A 24,819-nucleotide genomic window follows, 5' to 3' on the forward strand; every position below is an offset into this window, starting at 1 on the left:
TGTTTTTCCCCCGAGAACTTTAGAATCAGCATATCTACTCTAGAACCCATTCCTTCTCCCCCACCCTCCCACAAGCAGTACTGTTTTTAAAGAGGACATTACGTTCATAGATACATAAACAGTTCCCGGGTATTTTTCGTGGCACTTATTTCCCAGGTCCCATGGCCCATATCAAAGCACTCGGGGTGCCTGCCACTTCCTTTTCCACAAAGGTGGACCAGCATGATGTCCGTGATGGGAACAAGAAAAGGCAAAGGAAGCTGAGATTCTGGCAGAAGAAAATGCGACCTACAACTAGAGAGTTAATATGTAAAAATAATATGATTAATAGCCGGCATTTATTGACGAGCCAGCCATTTTAATCCATTCTCTCAGCTCTTACAACCTCTACGAGGCAGGCGCTATGATTATACCAACTAAGCAATAAAACCGAAGCTCAGAAAGATTAAGTAACTTTCATTCAACTGCTACTCGGTGGAGGTGGAATTTGACCCCAGGCAGCCCAGGGCTGGATTCCTGCCCTCTCAGCGTAGAAAATGAGCTGAGCTGCTCAGGAAAGGTGAACGGCTTCAGGGAGGCTGGGCGGAAAGAAAAAAGAGACACGTATGTTTGCTGAATCAATTGCTTCAGACCAAAGGCACGGCTGTTGCACTTGGTCTCACAACTGATCAAGGTTACAGCCTGTTGTGTGAGACACGGGATGGGCAGGTGGAGGGAACCAGCACCCTAGTGTCTCCCAGGTCATTGTCAGGGCACAAAAGGCTGACCTTTTCAGTAGGGAGGGAAAGCTGTGCTGCCATGATGAGGTTAGGGAGCTGAGATGGGGGTCCTGAGGGTTTCTGAAAATATCCATCCCAACTATACCCATAGCCTCTTTTCAGGGAAGACGCCTGCATGAGCTCTAGGTTCTACTGGGCTCAGTGCCACGTCGGAGCTCCCTCCCTCACCTGGCCCCCAGTGAGTCACCAGCTTATTGCTGGAGCCACATGGCGCTGGGATTAGAGTCCGCTCAGACACCAATAATCCCCCAAAGCTTGCGTGCTTCCATCTCCCCAAGCGTGGTCTCCAGGTTAGACACTCCAGTCCTGCTGGGAAAAGCTCACAGGGCACCTGGCACCCAGGATACCAGCTTCCATCAAGGTTTCCCAGGGGCTCTGGGTTGCTAAACTGATTAAATTTTATCAATCACTTCAGAGGTCAAGATTTTAGAGAACTGGTTTTCAATGTTGGATTGGGGGGACTTAGCTCCCCAGAGAACATTTAAAAGTCTGGGGTTCTTACTCCATCCCCAGACATTGTCATGATCAGCCTGGCTTCGGTTCCAGCATTCCATGAGTTTGTTTGGTTCTGAGAGATTTTCATGCACGTTTGTTAACATGCAGCATGGGCTGAGTCAGCGTAGACTTTGGTCACCTGCCCTTGCTTTTCTGGTGTTACACGTCAAGCAAAACCGTGGTGGCTGTCAACTGACCTCACTGCTGGAAACCCCAAGGTCTATAAACACAGATGCATATACTTTCCCTCCCCATTGAGAATCTGGGCTAGTGGGTGTCCCTGTTCTAGACTGTAATGTGCCAGATCTCGCAGGATGTTAGGGTGGGGAGATTCACAGCCGATTGTTGGGAAGCCTGGCATCACGGCACCAAGTCGGCAAGGCAGCCTTGGCTCTCGGCCCTTCGGTTTCCCCAAGCCGTGTTGGGCACCCGATAACCGCTCAGTGAGCATCAGTGTGTTGGTTGTTGTTACTCATCCTTGAAGGACATTTCACCTGGGCTATGGAATCGCCTAGAGAACCGCCCCTGCTTCAGCCACGCTCTTACAGCCATGACCTCTACCATCAGTGCTATGCTCCCCTGGTGGAGTTACCCAAACTGGTCTCTCTGGGTTTCCAGCCCGCGGACGGGTGCTGCCCTCTGGTGGCCACCCTGTGTGTGCGCAGCCTAGCTTACTTTGTGGCCTTTGCCTTCTCCATGGGCTCGTCAGGTTTCTGGAGGGTCTCCATGCCGCTTCCGCTCTGCCACTAGGTATGGTGCAGGGGGATCCTACATGGGGCCATTTCCTGTATTTAGGGATCTTCTCTTCGTGTAGGTTCTCTGAGCGTCTGTGTCAGAAGCTGACCGTCGAAACTGAGAACTACTGAAGAACTCAGCACATGACAATGCTGGAGAAAACCAACCTGCACTAAGACGGGCGACCGAGCAGGGCCCAAGGCCGCGTCCCGGGGACAGCCCGGCCCTGTTGAGTTCCCGCCTGAGAAAGCTCTGGGGTGCCCGAAGAACTTCCTGTCCGTGCCAGTCAATACCTGACCACAGTCCGCTGAGCCTCTGCCCCTCTGCCCTTTCTAGAGCATTCGCTAAAAAAATAAAATAAAATAAAAAGGCTTATGATTGTGAATCCTTCCTCTGTCCCTTTGAGATACATACGCATGTACCTCCTGCAACCCAGAAATGTTTAAGGACCTGAAACTGTTCCCCTGAAACCGGAAAGGCCCGCCTCTGTCCCCCAGTCTCCGCGGGCGACACAGCTGGCCTAGTTGCACCCACACTGACTGACCCTTTGTGCTTTTCCACTTTCCTGGCTGTCTGGGCCCCACTCACCCCTCCTGCTCCCTCGTTCTTCCTTTAAACAACCGAGTCACCCCAGCAAATCGGAAGGGGACACTCAGACCGCCCCACTGTTGGTTGCACAGAGTAAACGCTGGTTTCGCGGCTTTGACGCCCGCCGTGTTCATCTTTGAGGAAACCCGCTCACCCCGCAGGGCCCCGTGGGGGAAGCTCCAGCAGGAACGCGTCCTCTCAGAGTGGGCGGGCACCAGATCCTGGCAGGAACTCGACGGACCCAAACTCTCGGCCCCTGTCCTTGCTCCTTAAATGCCGCCCAGGAGACAGGCGACAGGAAGGAAGAGACGGGAAAGTCACGGCACTGGGGAGGGAGCGGCCAGCTTGAGCAGGGGGCACTGCCCAGGACCCCACCTCCCTGGGTGATTCGGGGAGAACTCAGGGACACCCACATCCCAGGAGGATGAGAGGGAGCTTAGGCCAACACAGACAGAAAGCCGACAGCCCAGGGCAGGGGTCCCAGCACTGGAGGCAACCATCTGTGAAACACCCCCCAACCCCCTCCCCGGGCCTGGGCCACTGATCCACAGGCTCCCAGGCCTGAGGCACCAGGGGGGAACCAGCTGGGGGAGCAGGTGGCCCAGGAGGTGGGACCTGCTTTCATACAGCTGCAAGGCTGCGTCCCCCAGGCCCAGGGCCTGACCTGCAGGGACCTGGGAAAACTGACTCAAGATCCCCTTGTTTCCTTCCAGCTGTCTAGGTCTTTCAGAGGGTGCAGGGGTCTCCCTGGGCTGCTGATTTCACAGGGGATCGATGATGCCAGGACCACGCCCTGCTCCTGAATCACACTTCCTCCAGTTCGGGACCTGATCTGAGGCTCAGAGGCCCCTCCTGCCTCAGCCTCGCATGCCCTCCGTGCTGGTCTCCCCCTGCCCACCTGCGAGTACCAGTCTTCGCCCCAGGGCTTCATCCAGGCTCTTCTCACTCTGCACCCCGCCCCTGGCCTCAGGGTCCTCCAGTACTCTATGCTGGGCTCTCAGCTCTGCCTCTGGAGCTGCAAACCCTGCTCAGGCCCTCAGGGGCCTGGTCCCTCCTCTACGCACCTCCCTGTCCCCAAACTTCTTTTGGCTCCTCTCTGGCCTTGGGGAGCCAGTTCCTTCTGTTCACTGTCCCTCTGCCTCATGTAGGTAGCGGGTCATCGCCCACGCCAGGTGCGGAGTGGGCAGATTCCGGGCCCTCAGATATTCAGAAATGATGCGGGCCACACTCGGGAGAGGTTGGGGACCTGCTTTATTGCACAGCCCAGGAGCTGTTCGTTCTGCAGTCAGGGGCACAGACGACAGGAGGTCGAATATCCACCTGCACCAGCCTCCATCCTCCTGCCAGGCCTGCTTCCGGGCAGAATCCAGGACAGCGGGACATCCCTCAGGTCTCAGGAAAATGCAGCTCTGGGTCCACATACCAGAGCTGCAGCTCCAAGCAGCCATTGGTCCCCTTTCTTGCCATCCAATCCCCCCACTGAGGAAATGGGAGGCAGGTGGGCAGGGGGAGGCAGCCAGCAAACCTGGCCTCAGCCCGGGCTTTGCCACCAAACGGTAACGTCCTGCCACTCACGAGTCACTAGACATGGGTCGTTTTTTCTGTACAACCCACACTCGACACTCCACTCCAGGAGGCTGCAGAGGTCAGGACAGGAAGTTGAAACAGGGGCGGGCGGGGTGTCAGAGGGAGGCCCCAACCTGAGCTCTGAGCAACAGGCTGACCCAGGACCAAGAAATCTGGGTGAGATGCATGAAATGCTACCGCTGGTCCAAAAATGATGCCAACCAAGTGGGAGGGGGAGGCAATGTAGCAGAGCTGCGACCCCCAGTAGCTCTGGGACCGAGGGCAAGTGACTGAGGTCTCAGCCTCAACTCTTGCGGGAGAAGTGAGGGCAGCAGCTGGGGGTCCCAGGATCATCCCTCAGGTCCTTGCCTGCACCCCTGCCTGCACGGTCTGCCTCCTGGCCCTTGTAAGGCTGGGCACTCCTCCGCCCCTCACCGTCCCAGCCAGCTCCGGGCAGACGGGGCTGGTGCTGGCCTTAGGAGCCCACAGTGCCACCCAAACCTCACCTACACCTGTCCCTCTGAATCCTCCCCAGCTCCAGGTGACCTGGACACTGCTGTGATAGGCTCCCTAATCCACCTCCTGTGGCTGAATGAGGCAGAGCCCAGGCCTGGCGCACGGGCAGGGACAGGGACAGGGAGCTTATTCACGGGGCAGGGGGGCAGGTAGGGGACGAAAGTGGAACAGGAGAATCTGAGGAGGTACAACTTTCTAAACAGGACACTTTAAGTGACTTTATAACTGTAAAGGATGCTAAACATGTAAGTCTCAATCTTGACCCACGTTACTAAGTTGTTCTTGTTTTTTTTATGAGTGAATGTTTTTCTATGACTTCACCATTTTCAAAAGTTTCACATCTAAATGTGTCAAAAATTAGATAAGAATTTCGAGTAAGGCCTTTGACACCCCGGTGGAGCCCCTCCACCTCATGGAGAGAGGGCGCTTCCTGGGGTCACACAGGAGGACAGGGCCTAGGCGCCTCCTAGGCCACTGACTTTCTCCGCAGGACACCCGGCCTTCCTTGGGCTGCCCCACTGGCAGAGGCAGCTCCCGGCCAGGGGACAGGGGGAGCGTGAGGGTGGGATCTCTCCCGCTCCAACCTGACTCTGAGCTCAGGGCCCGGGCTGGTTGGGAAAGGGGGTACCTCCAGGAACCAGGCGGGCCCTGGCGAAGGGAACATGGGGGGACCAGGAAACAGCTGTGGGGGTGGGGACAAAGGAGTTGTCGGGGACAGAGCCGAGGTCATCCAGAGAGCTGGGCACCTGAAAAGCACATCACACGAAAGGGTCACCTCCTTGCTATGGAGACGCCCCCTACCACCCCCTCCTGACTGCCCTGGCCACTTTCTTATCTCAGCTGTCACTCTGCCCAGTTAGCATCTCACCACTCCTGGGCCCCAGGCCACCCTCTCTCAGGTCAGACCCTACACGCCCCGCCGCCCTCTCTGGCTCCGACACACCTCAGGGAAGCACTTTGAGGACCCTGGTCTTCCGTCGGTCCCTTGTGACCAGCACAGCACCGGGCATGCAGCGGATAGATACTCAGCACTTATTATTTTTTTTTTTGGCCGAATACATGAATATCCGAATCCAAACTCGTACAACGGCCCTGCTCTCCTCGTCCTCCACACCAGGCCCTCTCCCCAGCCGCGGGCCCCGGCTCCCTGGTACCTGGTCGAGGCGGCAGTGGTCACTCCCACAGGAAGCGCACGTACCAGATGGTCTCGTTCTTCAGCTGTGGCCCGAACAGGGGGTTCAGCTGAGCCAGGATGGTGATGAGCCAGCTGCCGGGGACAGCACAGACGGGATGAGCTCGGACCCAGCAGGAAGCTACCAGGTGGCACGCCTCACTCCAGGCCTGTGGTCACATGACTGACACAGCAGACTTGGGGTGCTGTGTTCCAAAGTGAGGGGCCCACAGAACCATCCATGCTCCAGCCGGCACATGGGCTGAGTCTGGGGTTTGTGGGTTTGGGTTGAGGTTTGGTCTGATTTGATGATGTGTAGATTTATAAGATTCTTGAGCTGGGGCTGGGGCTGGACCTGGGACAGAGGTGAGACAGCCTCCTGGGGCACGTTGGGAGCGCCTCCCGGCTGTGCCCTGACGTGTCCCTGGCGTGGGCCTCCCCCATCAGCACCTGGTAGCAGGGCAAGGCTGGGCAGATGGAAGACACGTCCGAGTCACCCCCTTTTAGGAGCAAGATGAAGGAACTACCCCAATACGAGGAGCCGATGACCTGAGTGCCCCACTCCCCGGGCCTGCTGGGGACAGGGCCTGTCCCTCAGGTCGGTAAGCTCTCCGAAGACCACTGGAACTCTGCACAAGTGGCGGCGGCGGTGGTGGCACCAGGCCCGGTGCCATCACTTCATTTGCCCACAGAAGCAGGCCCCGAAGACCCCGAAGGCGCACGGCCTTGCGTGCCTCAAGCGACAGAACCAATGGTGACGTGTCTGGTTTCGTGGGAAGGATCCAGCTCTTCACCTCTGAACCCTCACAGCCGCCAGTCACGTGCCTGACACCCAGAAGCTGTCACAAACCGTTGCCTGCTTATCATCAGCCTTACCCCGAGTCTGTTTGGTAAATATAATTTCCAGGCATGGCATTTTCTTAAGTTACCCCCGCTTTCTGCCTGTGTGTACCGTCTCCTTCCCACGTGTTGATTTGGTGTTTGTTATCACCCGCATCCTGCCTATGTTCCACGTTCTCAGCCACCACCCTCTATGTCCTGGTCTCTGGGCCACCAAACCATAGCCACTCAGGGGCCCTTCTCAGACACATGAGGTCATCTGTCAAGCCCCAAAGGACCAAGAAATAGCACAGAGAAAGTGCCTTCTATAGAGATGCTCTGTTCAGGGGAAATTCTGAAAAACTGAATGTCACCATTTGTATTTAAGCTAACATCTAAAAGTCATCATTACTTTGAACGAGCTTTATTTGAGGGGGGTCTCTAACAGGGGTAGAAATATTAACCATTATATAAAGTGAAACAAAAGAATTGACTAATAAGAATAAATAGTTCATGATCTAAATAGATAAAACAGGTTTTAACTACATAACGAGCACCAAATCTGAAATCGGTCATGTATATTTTTTAAATGTGGGTTTCATCCTATGTATTTGAAAAATTGGACAGTCGTAAAAAAATATTTCAGTTACTTTCAAAAGAATTTGTTACCTTTTAAAGAATCAGCATCTCATCACATTACATGTCCTATTTTAACTGTTCTGAATTCAAATCACCCGAACTATGCCAAGCTTAACTCATAAAAATAGCATATGAGACTCAAGAAGATGGGAAGCCATATAGTCCTAACTGGGCTTGAGTGATCATGAGCAAGGCCTCTCTCAAAACCGAAATGTAGACTTACTCCTCAGTTTGGCGGCCAGGATGATTTAAACACGCCGCAGCATAACATGGGATTGGGGACGGATGGAGGGGTGGGATATCTTTTTCGTAAAGGGGGAGGGGCTATCTGGAATGGCAGTTTTAGAAAGAGACCATCTGGATGTTGGTTCCCTCGTACACTGGCCAAGGTCTCACATTCCCCGGAATGCTGTTCTATGTCCCCAGAACCCCTCTGCCAAGTTCAGAAACTGCCCATCTGGCAGTTCTAAGCTGGCTGCATCACCACCACCCAGGGACATGCACTAAAAACACGGATTTTTCCAAGTGTAGATTTTGAGCACTGTGATTTAGTGGGTCGAGGGTGGAGCCCCGAAAACTGTGTTTCACAGTCTTTGCAGGTGACTCTAATGTCCAGTCAGGCACCAAAAGCACTAAACTGGCCCAAATCACTCATTTCATAGATAAAGAAACTGCAGCCTGTAGACATTACAAAGCTTGTCCAGGTGACACACTTAGAACTAGAACCCAGAGTTCATGACTTGCAACTCAATGCTCTGACACTCCAAACCACCTCTTCTCCTGTTTTACAGACTCAGCCTTTCAGGAACTCAATCTGTCACTACGGGGAGAGAGGGGGGATCGAGGGGGAAACAAGGCGAGGGAGAGGAGGAGGAAGAGGGGACCAAGGCACCCACTGACTTCGCGCTGGGGAGAGCAGTACTTACAAGAGGTAGCAGCAGACTGCGGTGGCCACCAGCATGGTGATGATCACTCTGCAACGGAAGACGATGTCAGGTCAGGACGATGGATGGAACCAGCACCCTCAGAAGTTCTGGCCAGAGCCAGAGAAAGAGCTCCTGGTGTTGGTCTCTCTCCCAACGGCCTTCGCAATGCCACCCGAACACAGGAGGCTGAGTTCCACTCAGACGGAAAATAAAAATTCATGGGGAGGCGACCCTGACCACAACCGTGTCACATTACAAATCCCTCCCTACATCCCCCTTCTCCATCGCCCACTATTTCTCCACCTTCATGCAGCCATGTTGAGAAAAGATGCTGCACAGAGCTGGATTTGCAGCTCCACCATGGAGTGGTCTCTGGAATTCAAAATTCACCGGGCGAGGGGAAGGAAAACAGACCAGGAGGCAGAGCGAGAAGCAAGGAGTCCGTGAGCCATCTCTGAGGTGGACTGAGCGGTGACGAAGGGCACAGGGACTAGCTTACCTGTGTCCACTCAAAGAAGACTGGAGACAGAAGCTTAAAATGCAGCACGAGAGACTTCAGTTAGACAGAAGAAAGAACTCACCAAGCTTGGCTGCAGAGCTGAGACACTAAAACCGTCTACCACGTGAAGCTGTGGGACCTCAGCCCTGCATTTCTTGAAGTACAGAGCAAAGCCCAGTTGTCCCAGCGGCCTCCAGCTGAAGCTAAACCGAACCCAAACCAGGTCCTATGACCTCTGACCTACGGCACTCGAAGTCGGTGCCAGAGAAATTAGCGCTTGATCCATTCCTTGGACATTACCAAGCGCGGAGGGCCAGTCCTGTGCTGGGCACTGGGGACTACAGTGACCAGCCGGCCGATCTCCCACCTCGAGGAGGAGCTGGTAATCAGGGGCAGAGAGGACTTCACACTGAGGACATACGAAGCAGAAATCAGTGACTGGTGCAACAGAGGACCATCTCGAATCAATGACGCCGGTTAAAAATTTTCAAGACACAATATGTGTCACACGCCGTTAAGGGTTTTATATGCGTTGTTTCGTGTAATCCTCACAGCTGACTTAAAAGGCAGGAATCCTCACCATCCCCATTTTACCTACGAATAAAGTGAGGCTGGAAGGGGTGACATTCGCTCAAGGTCACAGCTGGTGAGGCGTAAACAGACTGCACCAGTGGCTAGCCACAGCCTTTGCTGCCGCGGGGTGACCCTGGACCCTCTCCCGCGTCAGCTGGCTCCCCGCCTTTCTGAAGACGACTTCTCCGCCCTCTGTCCCCGGCGGAACGCGGCCCAGCGCAGACCCGGGAGGAGCGGGCCTCCGGCCAGCGCCCGTGCAGCGCGGGCCGCCGCCGCCGCCGCCCGGGGAGGGGTCCGCAGGGAGGCCGGCGGCGCGCGTGTCCCTTACCCGCGGTTGGGGCCCTTCGGCACGAACCAGGGCCCGGCGATGCCGATGAGGCCCCAGAACGTGGTAAAGATGATGACCGGGAGGGCGAAGGAGTGCGCCGTCATGGCGGGGCGCGGGACACCCAGGCAGGGGTGCGCGTCGGCCGACCGAGGTTCTGCGGCGTGCGGGTCGGGGCCCGGCCGTGCGCACCGAGCATGCGCAGCAGGGCTGAGCAGCCCGCGGAGCGCGCTCGGCCGGGGCCGGTCCGCGCAGGCGCGCGCGCGCATCTCTCGAGGGCGCGAGGGGGCGGGGCGGCGAGGGGGCGAGGGCGAGGCGGCAGGGCGAGGGGCGGGGCGGCGAGGGGCTCTTCCAGGAGCCGGGGCTAGTTAGCTTTGGTCAGCTATCTCTAGTTTCCTGGTTCTGGATAAAGGAATTACAGGGCACGGGCATGTGTCGAAATAAACTCTGCTTTATTCATATAGCAAAATGTTGAGAATCGTGGTTTTATAAACCTCATTTGCACATTTTTGAAACCAGAGACAAAGAAGATATCCCTGGGTCACTCCTCCAGCCCCGTGTCCTTGACTGACAGCCACCTGGATGAGGGGATTGGGCTAATCTTCACGCTGTCCTGCTAAATACTTAGCACCCGAGGAACCCAGCCTGGGCCTGAGAGAAGCGAAAGGTCTGGAGCAGGTTATGCTTTCTAATGTCTGGCTAGGAGGTGGGGGGACTGAGGTCCGTCCCTCCCACCTGGCCCCTATGGCTACTGACACCTGGTGTCAGTTATAATGCTGGTTATTCAGAATGTCGGTCACGGGGTGTGGCGGGTGGGGGATGCCAGGATGGGAACATGGAGATGCCATGAAGGTGACAGGTGGGGAAGGATGGCGCAGGCATGGCCAGGGCTCTGGGCAAAGGCAGAGTGCCCGCTCCTTCTATTCCCAATGCCCTTCGGTTTATTTTCTTGTGAGGCAAAAACAGGAAGCCTCTCTAAGGAGCGGATCACCAGACTCTGGGGTCTGAAGCTCGAAGTCCCTTGGAACAAAACCGAGGCCAGCCTGGGCAACAGGTCTCCCTTGAGGGCGCTCAGCCCACTTCAGCCCTGCGGTCCAGCACAAGAAAACGTAGTCCTCTGTCTTGAGCTAATAAAGACTAGCCAGAGCACGCCCGCGCCCTTGGAGAAAAGGGTAACGCGAATCCCCACAATAAACAGCGTTTCCGAGGGGCCCAGCTTTCTCGTGGGCTGGCACTGGAGGCTTGCTCAGAGCAGGTATGCAGAGGCAGGGCGCGTACCTGGTTCAGTGCCTAGACCCACACAGGGAAGCGCGTGTGTGGGACCCATGTACACTGTTGCCCCCAGGACTAGCCTCTTGCTCTGAGTCTTAAAGGCTGGAAGATACCACAGGGAGGGTGCCTGCAGGAAAGTCACCTCAGTCTGGAATCCCTGTGGATAGGGCAGGGCTACACCTCCACTTTAAAGGGCCTTTCTGTCTTCCACTCCATCCGGCAGAGGGCGAATCCCTGACCTCCACATGTGAATGGTGGAAGGAGGCTCCATCCTGGCCGCGTGGCAGTAACCCTGCCGGAGCTCTAGCTCCAAGGGCCCGTGGTACACCTCAGACCCCAGCCCACAGGGCTGGAAGACAGACGTTCCCACAAGTGAAAAGGCAGAAAGTGAGAGCGGAATTCCTGGCTCAGAGCTGAAGGAAACTGAGCAGGGGTGGTGCTTAGGCTGTGCTAAGGGCGACAGGAAGGCAGAGTCAGAAACACTGGGAACCAGGGTTCGGCTGTACAGCGCGACGCTCAGATGGCAGCACCTCAGGGCTCTTGGCACCTCCTAGGAAGGGGAAGTGGACATACTGCTGGCTGAGAGCCAGGCCATCCGGACATGCAGCACAGAGCAGGGACCCCAGCTGGGCAGCAAAAGGCAGGGCCGAGGGAGCCCTTCCCTCCAACCTCCCTGTTCCCTGCCGGGGTTAGGAAGGTGGGAGAGAAGCAGCGGGGGCCTGCCGAAAGGAGGCTGACCTCCAAGGAAAGTGCTTCACTTCAGGTGTAGGGGAGATGGGGCCGGGAAGGTGAGGGACGCCCTTCTGTGCCTTGAGCAGGTCCATGGAGTTCCTGGGGCTCTTGCTGGAAACAGCCAGGGACTGAGCCCCAGCCCCAGGGGTCTGAGTGAGCAGGTCTGGGTGGAGCATATTTCACAAGCACCCTAGGGAGCACCAGGCTGTCCCTAGAGCAACTATGGGAAGAGTGGACTAGACTGTCACGCCCATGGCATGTCTAGGGAACAACTCTTCCCACAAGAGACGTGGGTGGCAGGGGATGAAGACAAAGGGCTGAGGCCTGAGTTTCAGGGAGATGGAGGTACTGTCATTTAATAGTCCTGTGGCAGGCTGGGAGCCAGCAGGCACTTGGACTCTCTGCTGCCGCCTCGAGAGGAAACTGAGGCATGGCGAAGAGGAAGGCTTAATCGTGGTTGAACCACTGCCTGCGTGAGAGCTGGGGCCAGGTCCCAGCTTCCGGAGGGCAACCTGGTCCCGTCCACTCCTTAGGAAGCTGGCTGAGCACAACGCAGGTCGAACACAAACGGTGTGACTCGGGGGCACATCGGACAGCCCTCTCCGTTGCACCCCGGGCAGGGCTTTTGTGTGTCTCATCCTAAAGGAAGGCCCTGGTAGAAGGTAGAGAAATCCTCTGACGCCAGTCTCCCCTCTGAAGTTGGGGTATCCCTGCTTCTGCCACGGAGCCAGGGTGACAGATCCCAGAGCCAGGCCAGCTGTCCCTGGAGCCTGGTCATCCTCTGCCCCTCACTCCGTGCTTTCCTCAGGCCACTGAGGCCGTGGGCAGCGTCCCCGGAAGACTCTCCACCTTTCCCAGGGGGCTGGGGTGCTCCTTTAGGCCCCTACCGGCAACGGTCTCTCCCACTTCAGAAAAGTCTTCTTGCCACCAGAACATGCAGTGAAATCTTTCATGATGGGATTATTTCCTGAAGCACCTTGAAAGTGAACTTGAGATAAGAACCTTTCTGCATATTTAAGTGCTGTGCGGTCCCTGCTCTGCTTAGGCAGGGGCCGTGGTAAATAGGCAGTGCCCTCCTGACTGCCCCGCCTCTCTGGGATGTGGGCACAACTACCTTGTCACTGCCCACTTCCTGGGGCTTAGAAAGTCCCCACCAAAGGAAGATTCTAGGGCAGCCCAGGATCTGCCGAGCCTATCAGCATGACCACCAGGGGGCAGCACAGCGTGCGTCTCCAAGGCAACCCCTGGGGTTCCTGCTCCTGCAGAGCCTTATCAGGGCAGCTTGGGGGCGTCCTGGCTGGTGTGGGGGTACAGGAGTCTGTCCGGAGGGTCCGTGCTGCAGTCCTTCAGGATCTCCACCAGTTCCGCGGAGGATGGAATGGGCGGCTTCTGGGGCACGGCCCCCTCCACACAGAGCGCTCCCGTCTCCTCCTTCCTGAGCTCTGCCCCTCGAGGGAGGAGAGAGAAGGCACCGTCAGACCCAGGGGAAAACAGATCAGACGGCGATCCCCTTCCCACAGCCACCTGCGCCCCAAGGCTTATTCAGTGGGAAATGAAGCAGCACAGAGGAGACAGGACTAGGGCTGCAGCCTGATCTACTCCCACTCTAGGACACTGGAACTCCCCCGGGGCAATCTGCCCCCTAGGGGACACTGGGCAATGGAGAGGGTGTTAACCCGTGTCCAGTGGGCACGGAATGGGCGGAGGCCAGGGATGCTGCTAAAGGGCCCACCACGCACAGGATGCGCCCTCACAAAGATTTATCTGGCCCCAAATGTCAACAGTGCGAGGCTAGAAGGCCCGCCTGGGGAGGAGGGCTTTGGCATGTAAGCTCTGGCAGTGTTCGCTATTTGCCTGAGACATACCAGTGCCACCGTCCCCCGAAGAACAACTTAGGAAAGGGCACAGCTGACAGCATCTCTTTCTCTTCCGCCCCCGCCCTGGTGGCTGGACGAGGACACCAACTCAACAAGTGCTGGGGTGAAGGGCTCCCTGTCTCGGCTCCCCATCTTGGCGCTTCCTCTCTTTACTTCTCTGCGCCCCCTCCCCACTCCCAGCTGCAGGACCAGGGCCACCCTGCTCCTACGCAGCTTCTGTCAGCCCTGAGACCCAGTCCCCTGCTGAGGACCACAGACTCGGAGGGAAAAGTGAGCAGAGCGACAGGAAGGAGACCAGCTAGAAGATGTCACGAGGGCCAAATCAGCACTCTGCCTCTGCAGTGAAGCGTGACTGGCTGCAGAACCTCGAAGACCACCGTGTTCTCCCTCGTTTTCAGTGTCTACTTATAATGATTTCATGCTTCAGACTTTCGGTAAGTCGCCTTCCGTATGACGTAACTCCCCCCACACCCCAGCCCCGGCCCTGCCCGCCAGGCCGGGAGGCAGCACCCTCACCGACGCTGCCGCCTGGACCGCCCCCATAGTCTCACCGCCCTCTGACTGGCACTGACCCCGTTCCTCTCCAAACCTCAGTCTACGCGGCCCCGCTTAGGATGTGATGCCATGGCCCCAACTTTTCCAGTCCCCTAGGAATTTCCAGTAGTGTTAGCATTTAAGGAGTGCGGCTGACATGACTCATCAGGCATCATTCTAAGCCCTTTACACGCATTAACTCACTTTACAAATGAAAACTGAAGCACAAGGTCAAACGCAAGTTAGTGGTGGAGCTAGAATGTGAACCGAGCGCCCAGCTCCAGAATCCGCGCTCTTAGTGCTGTGCCCTGTGCCTGCCGCGTGTGCGCCCTGTGCCTGCCCTGTGCCTGCAGCGTGTGCATCTGGCCTCTCCAGCTGCATCCTAAGCTCCTTGGGGGCAGGTGTCACGTCTCAAGCAGCCACTGGTCTGGCAGACAGTGGGGCACACTGCAGAAGCTCAAAGGATACCTCCGCCCAAGCCCCTCGCTGGCTGCCTCTACCAGACCGCCAGCCTTCGAGCTCGACGTGGGACTGGGAAGAGAGAGTCCCTCCTTGTCGCCGTGTCAGGCCCTCGGCCGTGCGTACTTACTTGCGTGGGAGCGGGGAGGCCCTGGGGCGCAGGTGCAGACGTGGCTGAAGCGCCGGCCCGAGGAGGTCAGGTACCAGTGCTGGATGGCGGGTTGGGGGTCGTACTCTGTGACCGCCACGCCGTTCACTGCTGTCATCATGAGCATGTTGATCACCTCGTTAGAGAGCTTGGTCCTCTCATCGGTCCTGATCCGGTTCATGGCACTGAATCCCCGCTCACAGCAGGAGGTGGAGATGGGCACGCAGGCCACCACTGCCACCAGCCTGCTCAGCACGGGGAAGCGGCGGTGCTGGGCCAGGGCGGTCTTACACAGCATGGAGAACGGCAAGTTCCTGGTGACGGCTTTGAGGCCCAGCCATTCCTCCAGCAGTGCCTCCTCGCTGAACCCTGGCGGGAGGGAGAGCTCAAAGTACCTGGCGAGGGCAAGAATATCATCATCCCCAAAACTGGCCAGTTCGAGCCCGCTTGGCCAGGCCATGGTGTCGAACACCTCCATGTTCTTGAGCTGGGGGGGACGGTCCGCATCGAACCTCTGCCGGAGGTACTCGATCCCCGTCCGGATCGTCCTCTCCCTGTCTGCCTGGAACCTCTGTTCTGCCATCTCCACTCTGTCCAGGAAGATGCCGTGGAGCTGCCCGTCCTTGAAGGCGGCATTGAACTCCTCCTCTTTGGGCCCTGCCTGGTGACGGAGGGTCTCCAGGGCGACATAGGCCCGCCCCAGCGTGGAGTTCACTTCCGTGATCAGCACGATCTCTTTCTGGCACACCTCAGACAAAGGCCTGTAGACGCTCAGGAAGTCCAAGAGGAAGTGGCAGAACTTGACGAAGTGGAAGCTCTTCATCAGCTTCAGCATGCCCTTGGCCCTGTGCCCGATCTGGCCCCCCGCTTCCGCCACACTCTGGAGGTGCCGAGCCAGGGCGGGCCAGCTCACGACGAGCGCGTTCAACGTGCGTCTCTTGCTGGCCACCCACGTGACGGTGTTCAGGTCCTTCAGGCGGGTGATCTCCTGCTCCAGGGGAGCCGCCCGCTCCTGCAGCTCGTTTAGCCTTTTGTTCGAGGACTGATAAAACTTGAAGACGGTTCGCATGTGCCGGTCACACTTCTTCACCAGGTCGATGCCGCCACACGCGTCCACCACGGCCAGGGGCAGCCGGTGGGCCACGCAGTGCACGGGCAGCAGCTGCGGGACGAGCTCCCGGAGCTTTTCCACGAGGCCTCCCCTGCGGCTCAGCATGGTTGAGCCATCAGTGCCCAGGCCCACCACCCAACCGGGCTTCCGGAAAGGGATGTCCAGTTCATCCAGGGCAGAGATGATGGTCTCGAAGTACCCGTCCACCGTCTCACTGTAGAGCGGGGCCAGCGTGATGTAAGACTCTTTCACCTCTGGCCCCTTAAAGTAGCGGATGTAAATCCCCACACAGGCCTGGTCGGAGGTGTCTGTGGAGCTGTCCAGCAACAGGCTCACGCACGGGGAGTCCCGTACGTCCTCGAGGATCTCCTTCTTCAGGGTCTCGGAGATGTATTTGATGAACTGTGTGCACGCGGTGCGATTTCGGTACTTGCCCAAAATCATGGTCCCAGTGCTTTGGAGGAGCTGCAGGATCTTCTCAAAGTCGTTCAGGGGCCTCGAGTGGTAGGCGATGGAGTAGGCGGCGTTGAAAAAGTGCTCCATGTTCGCCATCAGGTCACTGGAGATGTCTGGGAGCAGGGCGGCCTGAGGGGTGTCTTCCTTGATTTCGACAGTGTTGACGCAGAGCTTGTGTGCTTTGCTGACTTCGTGGTATTTCAAAGTCTCCACTTTAAAAGGCCCCGTGTAACCTCGGACCAACCGTGATGATTTGTCATGGAGACTCGGTCTTTCTTTGCAAGCCGAGCAGAAGAGCTTGGTCTCCTCTGGGTCGATGACCAGCCATGGGAACTGCCCAAACCACGACCTCTGAATCGAGCGGGGCCTGTACGTCCTCTTGATTTTCCTGGGCCCACCTGCTTCTACTTCACAAAGGCCGGGACCGCAGTAGGGGGAACACGTCTCCGTAGGAGCTGGAGGCGATGCAGCTTCTCCAGCCCAGGCCCGTGCGTCTGCTGCTCTGGCAGCCACCGTCTTCCTTTTCCCTTTGGAGCAAATCGAACCGCGCTTGGTTTTGCTGCCTGGAGCTCTGCCGTCTCCTATCAGCTGAGACACCCAGTTCAATGGGCGTCCCTTATGCAGGGCGGAGACGAATGTAACCCACCCTTCTAGAAAACACTATTAACCTGTGGAAGTCGACCTGGCTCCCTCAGGGTTGTCTGCAAATCCCTGTGGGCTCTTTAGCCAGCCTCCCCCTTTCCAGCCACACAACGGCCATCTCAGCTGATAAGCTTAGTAGATGCTGCTGGGTAAACAGTGGCTCGAATCCTCTTGCGAGGCACCACAAAGAAACGCGGTTACCCACGCGTTAGTCCTCAGGAGCCTTCGAGAGAAGAGAGCGGCAGATGGAGTCACAGCAGCTCCTGGCCAATGAGTTACGCAAAGTGACTCACTCTCACAGACCCGACCAGCGACGCTGTCACTGAAAACCGGAGGGAGGAAACTCACGGGCCTGTGGGTCACGTGGTCCCTCACGACCAGCGTCCACCGCACACTCCTCCCACCGGCTCTACCCCAGGTCCCTTTAGCACCTCTGCTCCCCAAAGCCCCTTGTTTTCGCCACGCTGTCCCGCTGTCCTGCGCTCCGAGGGTAGGGTTCGTCACTTGGTCATCTGTCTACCTGGGGCCTGACAGAACAGATCAGGCTAAGTGTGGCTGAACTAACATCGTGTGACTTGCCACAGCCACAACGGCCCCCGGACGTGCCCTTCAGAACCCAGTAGGTCGAGACTCACCTTTCCCCCACTTCGGCCCACGTGCGTCCTTGATCCAGGGCGCAGCTCTGCGCTCCAGTTTTGAGATCAAGTCGGGTTTGGCAGCAGCAGGCCCTGTTGCAGGGACAAAGAGTCGTACTGATGTCACGGCCGTGGACCATCAAGCCGAGTGACGTGCCTGAAGCTACTCGTGGTACCCGAAATACTCAGGGAGGCCTCAGCCAGGGCACAGGTACGAAGGCGTACTCATCTAGGGTGCCAACTAAATCTTAAAACCCAAGCGGCGGCCACATTGGAGTGCGCGCCTTGGCCCAGCATAAATAACTCCCTCGGCCCCACGGGCCAGCCACGCGAGCCGTGAGCCAGCCACAAGCCTCTAGAGGAGAAAGGGGGAAAAACAGATAAAATAGAAAGACGGAAGGTAGGGATGATGCAGAAAGCGCGATGAGCAGGGAAGAGTGCCACCAACAACCGTTCCCATCCACGCGCCCCTCGGGGACACCCGCGCCTGGCCTCGGTGCAGGTGGCTAACTACACGGGTTATTTTAAGGGGCACCTGAAGAGATTTACGTCTTTGGGGTAAGCACTGCCCTTTATTTAAAATATGAATATTCCCACAAAGACAAACACAAGGAGACCATGGCTATAAGGCAGAGGTTAGAATGATGCGTTCGAGGAATACCAAGGACGGACGGCTACCACCAGAGGCTAGGAAAAGGCAAGGGAGGGCTCTACGCAGGGTCTCAGAGGGAACATGGCCCTGCTGACACCTTGATTTTGGACTTCCATCTCCCAGAACCGCGAAAGAACACATTTCTGTTGTTTTAAGTCAAAAATACATACATACATACATACTAAAAAAATAAATAAAAATAAAATAAAATATAAATATTCCTCAGGGATATGCAAAGAAATCGCTTTCTTGATTTAAAATAAAATCCAGTAGCATCCACTCATCTGCTTTTGTATGTGTCTGTGTGAACGTGTGTATAAGCTTCCTTTGGAAGGACATACGAGCAACTGGTAACTGTGAGTGCTTTGCTTCTGGGGAGGACCAAAGGACAAGGTAAAAGGGAGATTATTTTCACTATTCATCTTTTGGATCACTTGAATATATGTATTTATTATATGTGAGCGTATATATCTACATACTTATTACTAATAAAAATATAATAATAAAGTATGAAAGCATGGTAGACTAAACACGTATCCTTCTTAAAACAAAGCATGAGCCCAAGAGAAACACTGGACTAGAAATATTAATATATTTTTGGAAAAAGTAAAGAAGATCAGAGCGAAGGAACTAACAGAGCTGAACGCCAAACGCCTGCAGAGGGGGTGGAGGGGGGAAAGTGAATTTGGCCACAGAATCCCCAGAGGATGCAGGACCCGGAGGCCCCAGGTGGGGTAGAAGGTGGTGGGTAAGGGACAGGTGGACATGGGACGGGCTCAAAGTCTGCAGAGACCGACTCCACTCCGGGTCCTCTCATTCGAGGTGGAGAAGAGATTCAGTCTACAGAAAACTTAACCAGAAAGGTCCAGCCCCCGGGGTAGTGGTGACAGTGAAGGATGAAGAAAGACTGCGAGACACAGAGAGGGAGACAGTCGATGCTCTGGAAGGCGCATCACTCGGTCCAAGACCACGGGCTCGGCTTCTGCTCTCCAAGCAGTACACTGGGAGACTTTTCTTTGGAGACACTGAATTGTCCCACCTCGCCGGCTCCTCCCCCCCAAACACCTATGGAGACCGACTTTTGTAGGCTCTTCAATGAGACATCCAGGTTCATAGCTGGTCACCCTACAGCGAAACCTACCCACCCTTTAATGAGTCCCAGCCATGCACGCGGAGCTTCCGGCCAGCTTTTTTAAGGCTTAACTCTTAAATATGAATGAACCTAACGATATTTATTTAAGACAAGCCTCTAACATAAAACAAATAAGAGAAAGGATGGGGGAAAGTAGAGATAATGCAAGGAGCAGAACAGACTAGAATTCATATTCCCAGAGAGAAAAACTGTGACAGCCATCCATGGAAACAGCAATAAAGGTGCTTCGATTTAAAACACGACAGGAAAATTTTTTTTTTAAATTAAATAGGATTGTTAGAAAATAAAATTGAGGAAATCTCCAAGAAAGTAGAACGAAAAAGACAGAAGCAGAAAATAGGGGAAAAAAAAGAAAGAAAACAAAAATATATATTCGACTTAGGTGACCTAATATCTAACTAACAGGACTTTTTAGAAGAAGAGAGAAAATATATAGGAAGAAATAATACAAGAATGGTTCCCCAAACTGTAAAATATGAGTTTCCACACGGAGAGGAAGCACCAGATACCCAGAACAAAAGGTCAAAAGACACCCGTGTCATTAAACACATCAGAACAGTGGAACAGATCTTAAAACCCTTCAGAGTAGAAAAATAGGTTGTGTTCAAAGATTTAGGAATACAACGGCATTCAGACATCTCAACAGCACCTGGAAAACCAAAAAGCGATGCTTTAAAAATGCTCAGGAAAAATATTTCCAACCTGGAATTCTATACCCAACCAACTTATCAATCCTGAGGGCAGAATGGGGGTATTTTTGGATATGCAGAGTCTTAAAAAAAAATCTCCCCATGTACCTTTCCTTGGGGTTACTAGAAGCTGCGCTCCAACAAAGTGAAGATATAAACCCAAAAGAAGAGATAGGTCCGGGAAGTAGAAAAAAGACAAATGAAAGTCTGCAGCCACCGCTGTACAGCAGCCTGGAGATTAAATCATTCAGAGCAGACAAACAGAAGACCCGCGACGGAAGTCTCCAGAAAGAGAGTGAAACAGGTAAGTCGCAGGGGTCTGAACGTGTGGAAGACTCTTCAGAGGAGCTGTGAAATTCCACCGGCGAGTCTGAGAAGAGCTGTGAGAGCACAGAAAACTAGCAAAATAGAAAACAAGATCGAATTCTATTCCAGTGGGGAAAATCCTACAGCAAAGACAAAACCATCATAATATGCCACTTCGATCAGAAGTAAATCATACATACACATCATCAGGCAAACAGTTTACATTGAGCTAACCGAAAAGTGTGATATACCTGTTCTGAGAGGGTGGAGGGAAGTGGGGGCCTGGGATGGCGTAAGAGGGCTGTGTCTTCATCTTCCACAGTAGGATCAATAGATAATATCTAAAATCAATAAATCAGGAAGAGCAATAAACATATGTAATGGGATATTAAAGTGGGATTCTGTCTGCCTGTTTTGGCTGAAGGGCTCCCCAAATAGGAGCCAACTATCCCCTAACCCAATGCTAGACACAGAGGCCTGACTTGGAAAGAGGGTGGCTAAGACCCTGGGCGCACGCCACGAAGGGGGAGTCGAAGCACTGGGAGCGAAGAGGTCAGGACCATGGTGTTAGTGAGTCTTCCGGAAAGAGCTGTCAAGTGCATTGTGAGCCCCTCCTACACACTACCAAGGTGTGGGGGGGCTACTTTCCCCTGACCTTCGGCCTCTTGGGAATGAACACCTGACCTGTACCTCCCAGTACTGTGGGGTTGCCCATGAACCGAGGCCCCAAAAAGCCTAAAGGCAGAAACTGACAAACAGGCCCCTTCGAGGTGACCATGCTGGGAAGAGCCTACATTCCCAGGGTTTGGCGGAGCAAAGGGTGTGTCTTCCGTGGTCCCTGAAGGTGTGGGCCCCACAGTGACGGAAAAGAGACCTGAGCCACTGAAAGAGCCTCTTCAGATGACTGTCTAGGGGTGATGCTCCCCAAAGAGCCCATACAGGGTGACTGCCAGAGCAGACATTTACCCACGGAAAGGGAACAGCAGTGAGAGGTCTCCGGTGTTGGGGGCAGGGGGGCACAAGACCTACAAACACACCTGGAGAATCGGCCGTCAACTACCCCAGCTACAAGTGACCAGATTCAGCTTATGTGGGTGCCGGGTAAAACCTTTCTTGTACGTCTCCTCCCCACCCACCTGCCAGCGCTCCCACCCAGGAGGTGGCAGACCTCCTGGACAAGCTGGGGGTAGGGAGACTGCAGGCTGAGGCGGGAGAGACGAGCAGCTTCAGCTTTAAGTGAAGCCCAGAGCTGTAACTTCTACCCAAGGGCTGGACTCGGTCTCGTTTTGTTTTTGTGCAACTTTGGTATCAAAGTTTTGATGATAATGCAAGGAGCTCCGATCATTTACTTTGTCATGCTCATGAGTGACAGCTGAGCTCAGAACACAGTGTCCAGAAGACACTGGTGATGCAGTACACTGCCGCGTGTCACTTGCTGACCCTCACGATCGGTGGCTGACTGGGAGGTACAGCTCGCCGCCAGCATCATGAGAGATTGTTGTACTGCACATTGTTAGCCCAGGAAAAGATCAAAATTCAAAATTTGAAGTATAGTTTCTACTAAATGTATATCACTTTTACACCACCGTAAAGTCGGAAAATCCTAAGTCAAGCCATCATAAGTCGGGGACCATCTATATATAATAACATATAAATAACATATAATTTTCTGAACCAATGAGAGTAAATTGTTTTCATTCCCCCTTTATCCCTAAATACTTCCATGTATTACTCAAGAAAAAGGACATTCTCTTTCTGGGTAGGCAGAATTCTAACGGGAGCTCCAGTGACCCCTGACCCTTGCCTGATCCCTGCCCCTTGGAGTGTGGGTGAAATCTGTGGACACCATATTACACTCATGTTTATGTTACATTACATGGCAAAAGATAGGTCACCTGAGGGACCTACCCTAATCACATCAGCCCTTTAAAAGCAGAGGAAGCCAGAGCTTCAAAACAGCAGGATTCACCTTGTTGCTGGCTGAGGATGGAGAAGGCCACGTGGAACGGACCCGAGGCGGCCTCCAGGAGCTGAGAATAATCCATGGTCCACAGCCAATGAGAAAACAGGAACCTCAGTCCTACAACCGCAAAGAACTGGATTCTGCCAGCCATGTGAGACCCTAAGCAGAGAACCCAGGGGAGCCCGTGTGGACTTCTGACCTACAAATGTGAGACAATAAAGGGTGTTTTACAGCACTAAGTTTGTGATCGATTGTGTGGCCAATGAAAACTAGCACGTCTTATATAACCAAAGCATAATGATCGAAGTCAGAAAACTTAACATTGATATACTGTTATCTAATCCACAGTCTACAACTAAGTTTCTTCAACTGTCCCGAAATGTCCTGTACAGCCATCTATGTATCTTTCCCAGGCCACCACCTCATCCAGGAGCATGCCCTGCACTGCGCTGTGCCTGGCTGGCTTGCCTTTCGTCCCCTTTAATCTGGAACAGTTTGTCAGCTCTTCTTTGTCTTTATTTATCAGGACATTTTTTTCAGGTTTTTTGTTTTGTTTTGTTTTGTTTTGTTTTGTTTTTACTGTGGTAAAAACATGTAACACAAACTTTACCATTTTAACCATTTTTAAGTGTACGGCACAGAGATATGAAATACATTCATCATGCTGTACAACCACCACCATCCGTCTCCAGAACGCTTTTCATCTTGTAAAAATGAAACTCTACACCATTAAAAAATAACCTCCCCGCTCCTCCCAGCCAAGAACCTGGCAACCACCATCCTACTCTCCGTCTCTATGGATCCGACAGCTAAGTACCTCGTGTAAGTGGAGTCGTACAGAAACTGTCTTTTTGTGACTGGCTTATTTCACTTAGCAGAATGTCCTCAAGGTCCATCCAGGTTGTAGCGTCCTACAGAACTCCCTTCCTTTTTAAGGCTAAAATAACATCCTCTGGGATGGTCAGACCCCGTTATGTTTACCTGCTCACCTGCAGATGGACGTTTTGGTTACTCCCATGTTTTAGCTATTGTGAATAATGCTGTTATGAACGTTGGTGTTTAAATGTCTCTTCAACAACCTGATTTCAATTATTTGGGGCATAAATCAAGATGTGGAATTGTTGTATCATCCGGTAATTCTATTTTTAATTTTTTGAGGAACTGCCATCCTGTGTCCACAGTGGCTACATCACTTTACATTGTCCTCAACAGTGCTTGAGGATTCTGACTTCTCCACATCACCGACACACGTCATTTTCTATTTTTTGGCTAGTAGCCATCCTAATGGGTGTGAGGCGGTATCTCAGGGTACTTTTGATTTGCATTTTCCTAATGTAAGTGAAGTTGGGCATTTATCATATGCTTATTGGCCATTTGTATATCTTTGGAGAAATGTCTATTCAAGTCCTTTGTCCGTTTTTAAAATCAGGTTATTTGGTTTTATTGTTGCTGAGTTTTAGGAGTTCTCTATATATTCTGGATATTAATCCCTTATCAGATACATGATTTGCAAATATTTCCTCCCACTCTGTGAGCTGCCTTTTTACTCTGTTGATAGTGTCTTTCAATGTACAAAAATTTTTAAATTTCATAAAATTCAATTTGTCTGTTTTTTTCTTTTGTTACTTATGCTTTGGCATCATATCCCAGAACCCACTGCCAAATCCAATGTCATGAAGGTTTTTGTCCTGTCTTTTCTTCTCAGAGTATTTATCTTAAATTTAGGTTTTCATACATTTTGACTTAACTTTTATATAGTGTTAGATAAAGGTTGAACTTTATTCCTTTGCATGTAGACATCCATTTTCTCCAGTACCATTTGTTGAAAAGATGACCTTTTCCCCATCAAATGGTTTTGGCACCCTGTCAAAAATCATTTGACCACATACTTGAGGGTACATCTCTGGGCTCTCTATTCTATTCCATTTGTCTACATGTCTGTCTTTATGCTGTACCACACTGTTTTGATTACTTTGTAGTAAGTTTTGAAATCGAGAAGTACAAGTCCCCCAACTTTGTTCTTTTCTAAGACTGTTTTAGCCTAACAGATGGTCCATCCTGGAAAATGTCCTATGTGCACTTGAGAAGAACTGGTTTGCTGTTGCTGGGTGGAATGTTCTATATGTATCTGTTAGACCTAGTGGGTTTATTGGGTTACTCGAGTCCTCAATTCCTAATTTATCTTCTATCCATTATTGTAGTGGGGCATTGAAGTCTCCAACAATTATTGCAGAACTGTCTATTTCTCCCTTCAGCCCTGTGCGTTTTGCTCATATATTTTGATAATCTGTCACTAGGTACGTTATTGTTTATAATTGTTGTATCTTCTTGCTGTGGGAACCTTTTATTAACATATAATGTTCTTCTTTGTCTCTTGCAACCTTATTTGGAGGACAGGGTCCTTTGCCCACTCTGGCTCCCACACGCTGTGTGCAAGCTGCTCCAGGAACCCACAGCAGCCTGCCATGTAGCTGCGACTGTGCTAAGGGCTGAAACCCACCAAAATTCAGCACTCGAGACTTCCCCTGGAAGTCGCAAGCCTTCAAGGGACTCCAGAGT

General features: G+C 53.5%; 2 protein-coding genes across 4 annotated transcripts in view; both read right to left on the reverse strand.

Moving 5' to 3' along the window:
• Positions 1 to 3,830: 3,830 nt before the first annotated feature.
• Positions 3,831 to 9,844, reverse strand: ATP6V0E2 (ATPase H+ transporting V0 subunit e2). The gene is made up of 4 exons (XM_039861204.1): positions 9,635 to 9,844; positions 8,235 to 8,282; positions 5,834 to 5,946; positions 3,831 to 5,425 (listed from the first exon to the last, which is right to left on the reverse strand). The coding sequence occupies exons 1-3, from the start codon at positions 9,736 to 9,738 to the stop codon at positions 5,853 to 5,855; spliced, it is 246 nt and encodes an 81-aa protein (XP_039717138.1). The 5' UTR covers positions 9,739 to 9,844; the 3' UTR covers positions 3,831 to 5,425; positions 5,834 to 5,852.
• Positions 9,845 to 10,062: 218 nt separating this feature from the next.
• ZNF862 (zinc finger protein 862) overlaps positions 10,063 to 24,819 on the reverse strand; it is a 28,602-nt gene continuing 13,845 nt past the window's right edge. For 2 of the 3 annotated variants that reach the window (XM_039861153.1, XM_039861156.1), the window contains 3 exons: positions 17,498 to 17,590; positions 14,636 to 16,747; positions 10,063 to 13,083 (listed from right to left, as the gene is read on the reverse strand). In XM_039861153.1, the coding sequence (XP_039717087.1) occupies positions 12,908 to 13,083; positions 14,636 to 16,747; positions 17,498 to 17,590 (2,381 nt within the window). In that variant the 3' untranslated portion in view covers positions 10,063 to 12,907. The remainder of the gene's footprint in view (positions 13,084 to 14,635; positions 16,748 to 17,497; positions 17,591 to 24,819) is intronic. The other variant, XM_039861155.1, reaches the window with a different exon arrangement.

The sequence above is a fragment of the Pteropus medius genome, unplaced genomic scaffold (genome assembly GCF_902729225.1).
Source record: "Pteropus medius unplaced genomic scaffold, Ma_sr-lr_union100, whole genome shotgun sequence".
NCBI classification, from domain to species: Eukaryota; Metazoa; Chordata; class Mammalia; order Chiroptera; family Pteropodidae; genus Pteropus; species Pteropus medius.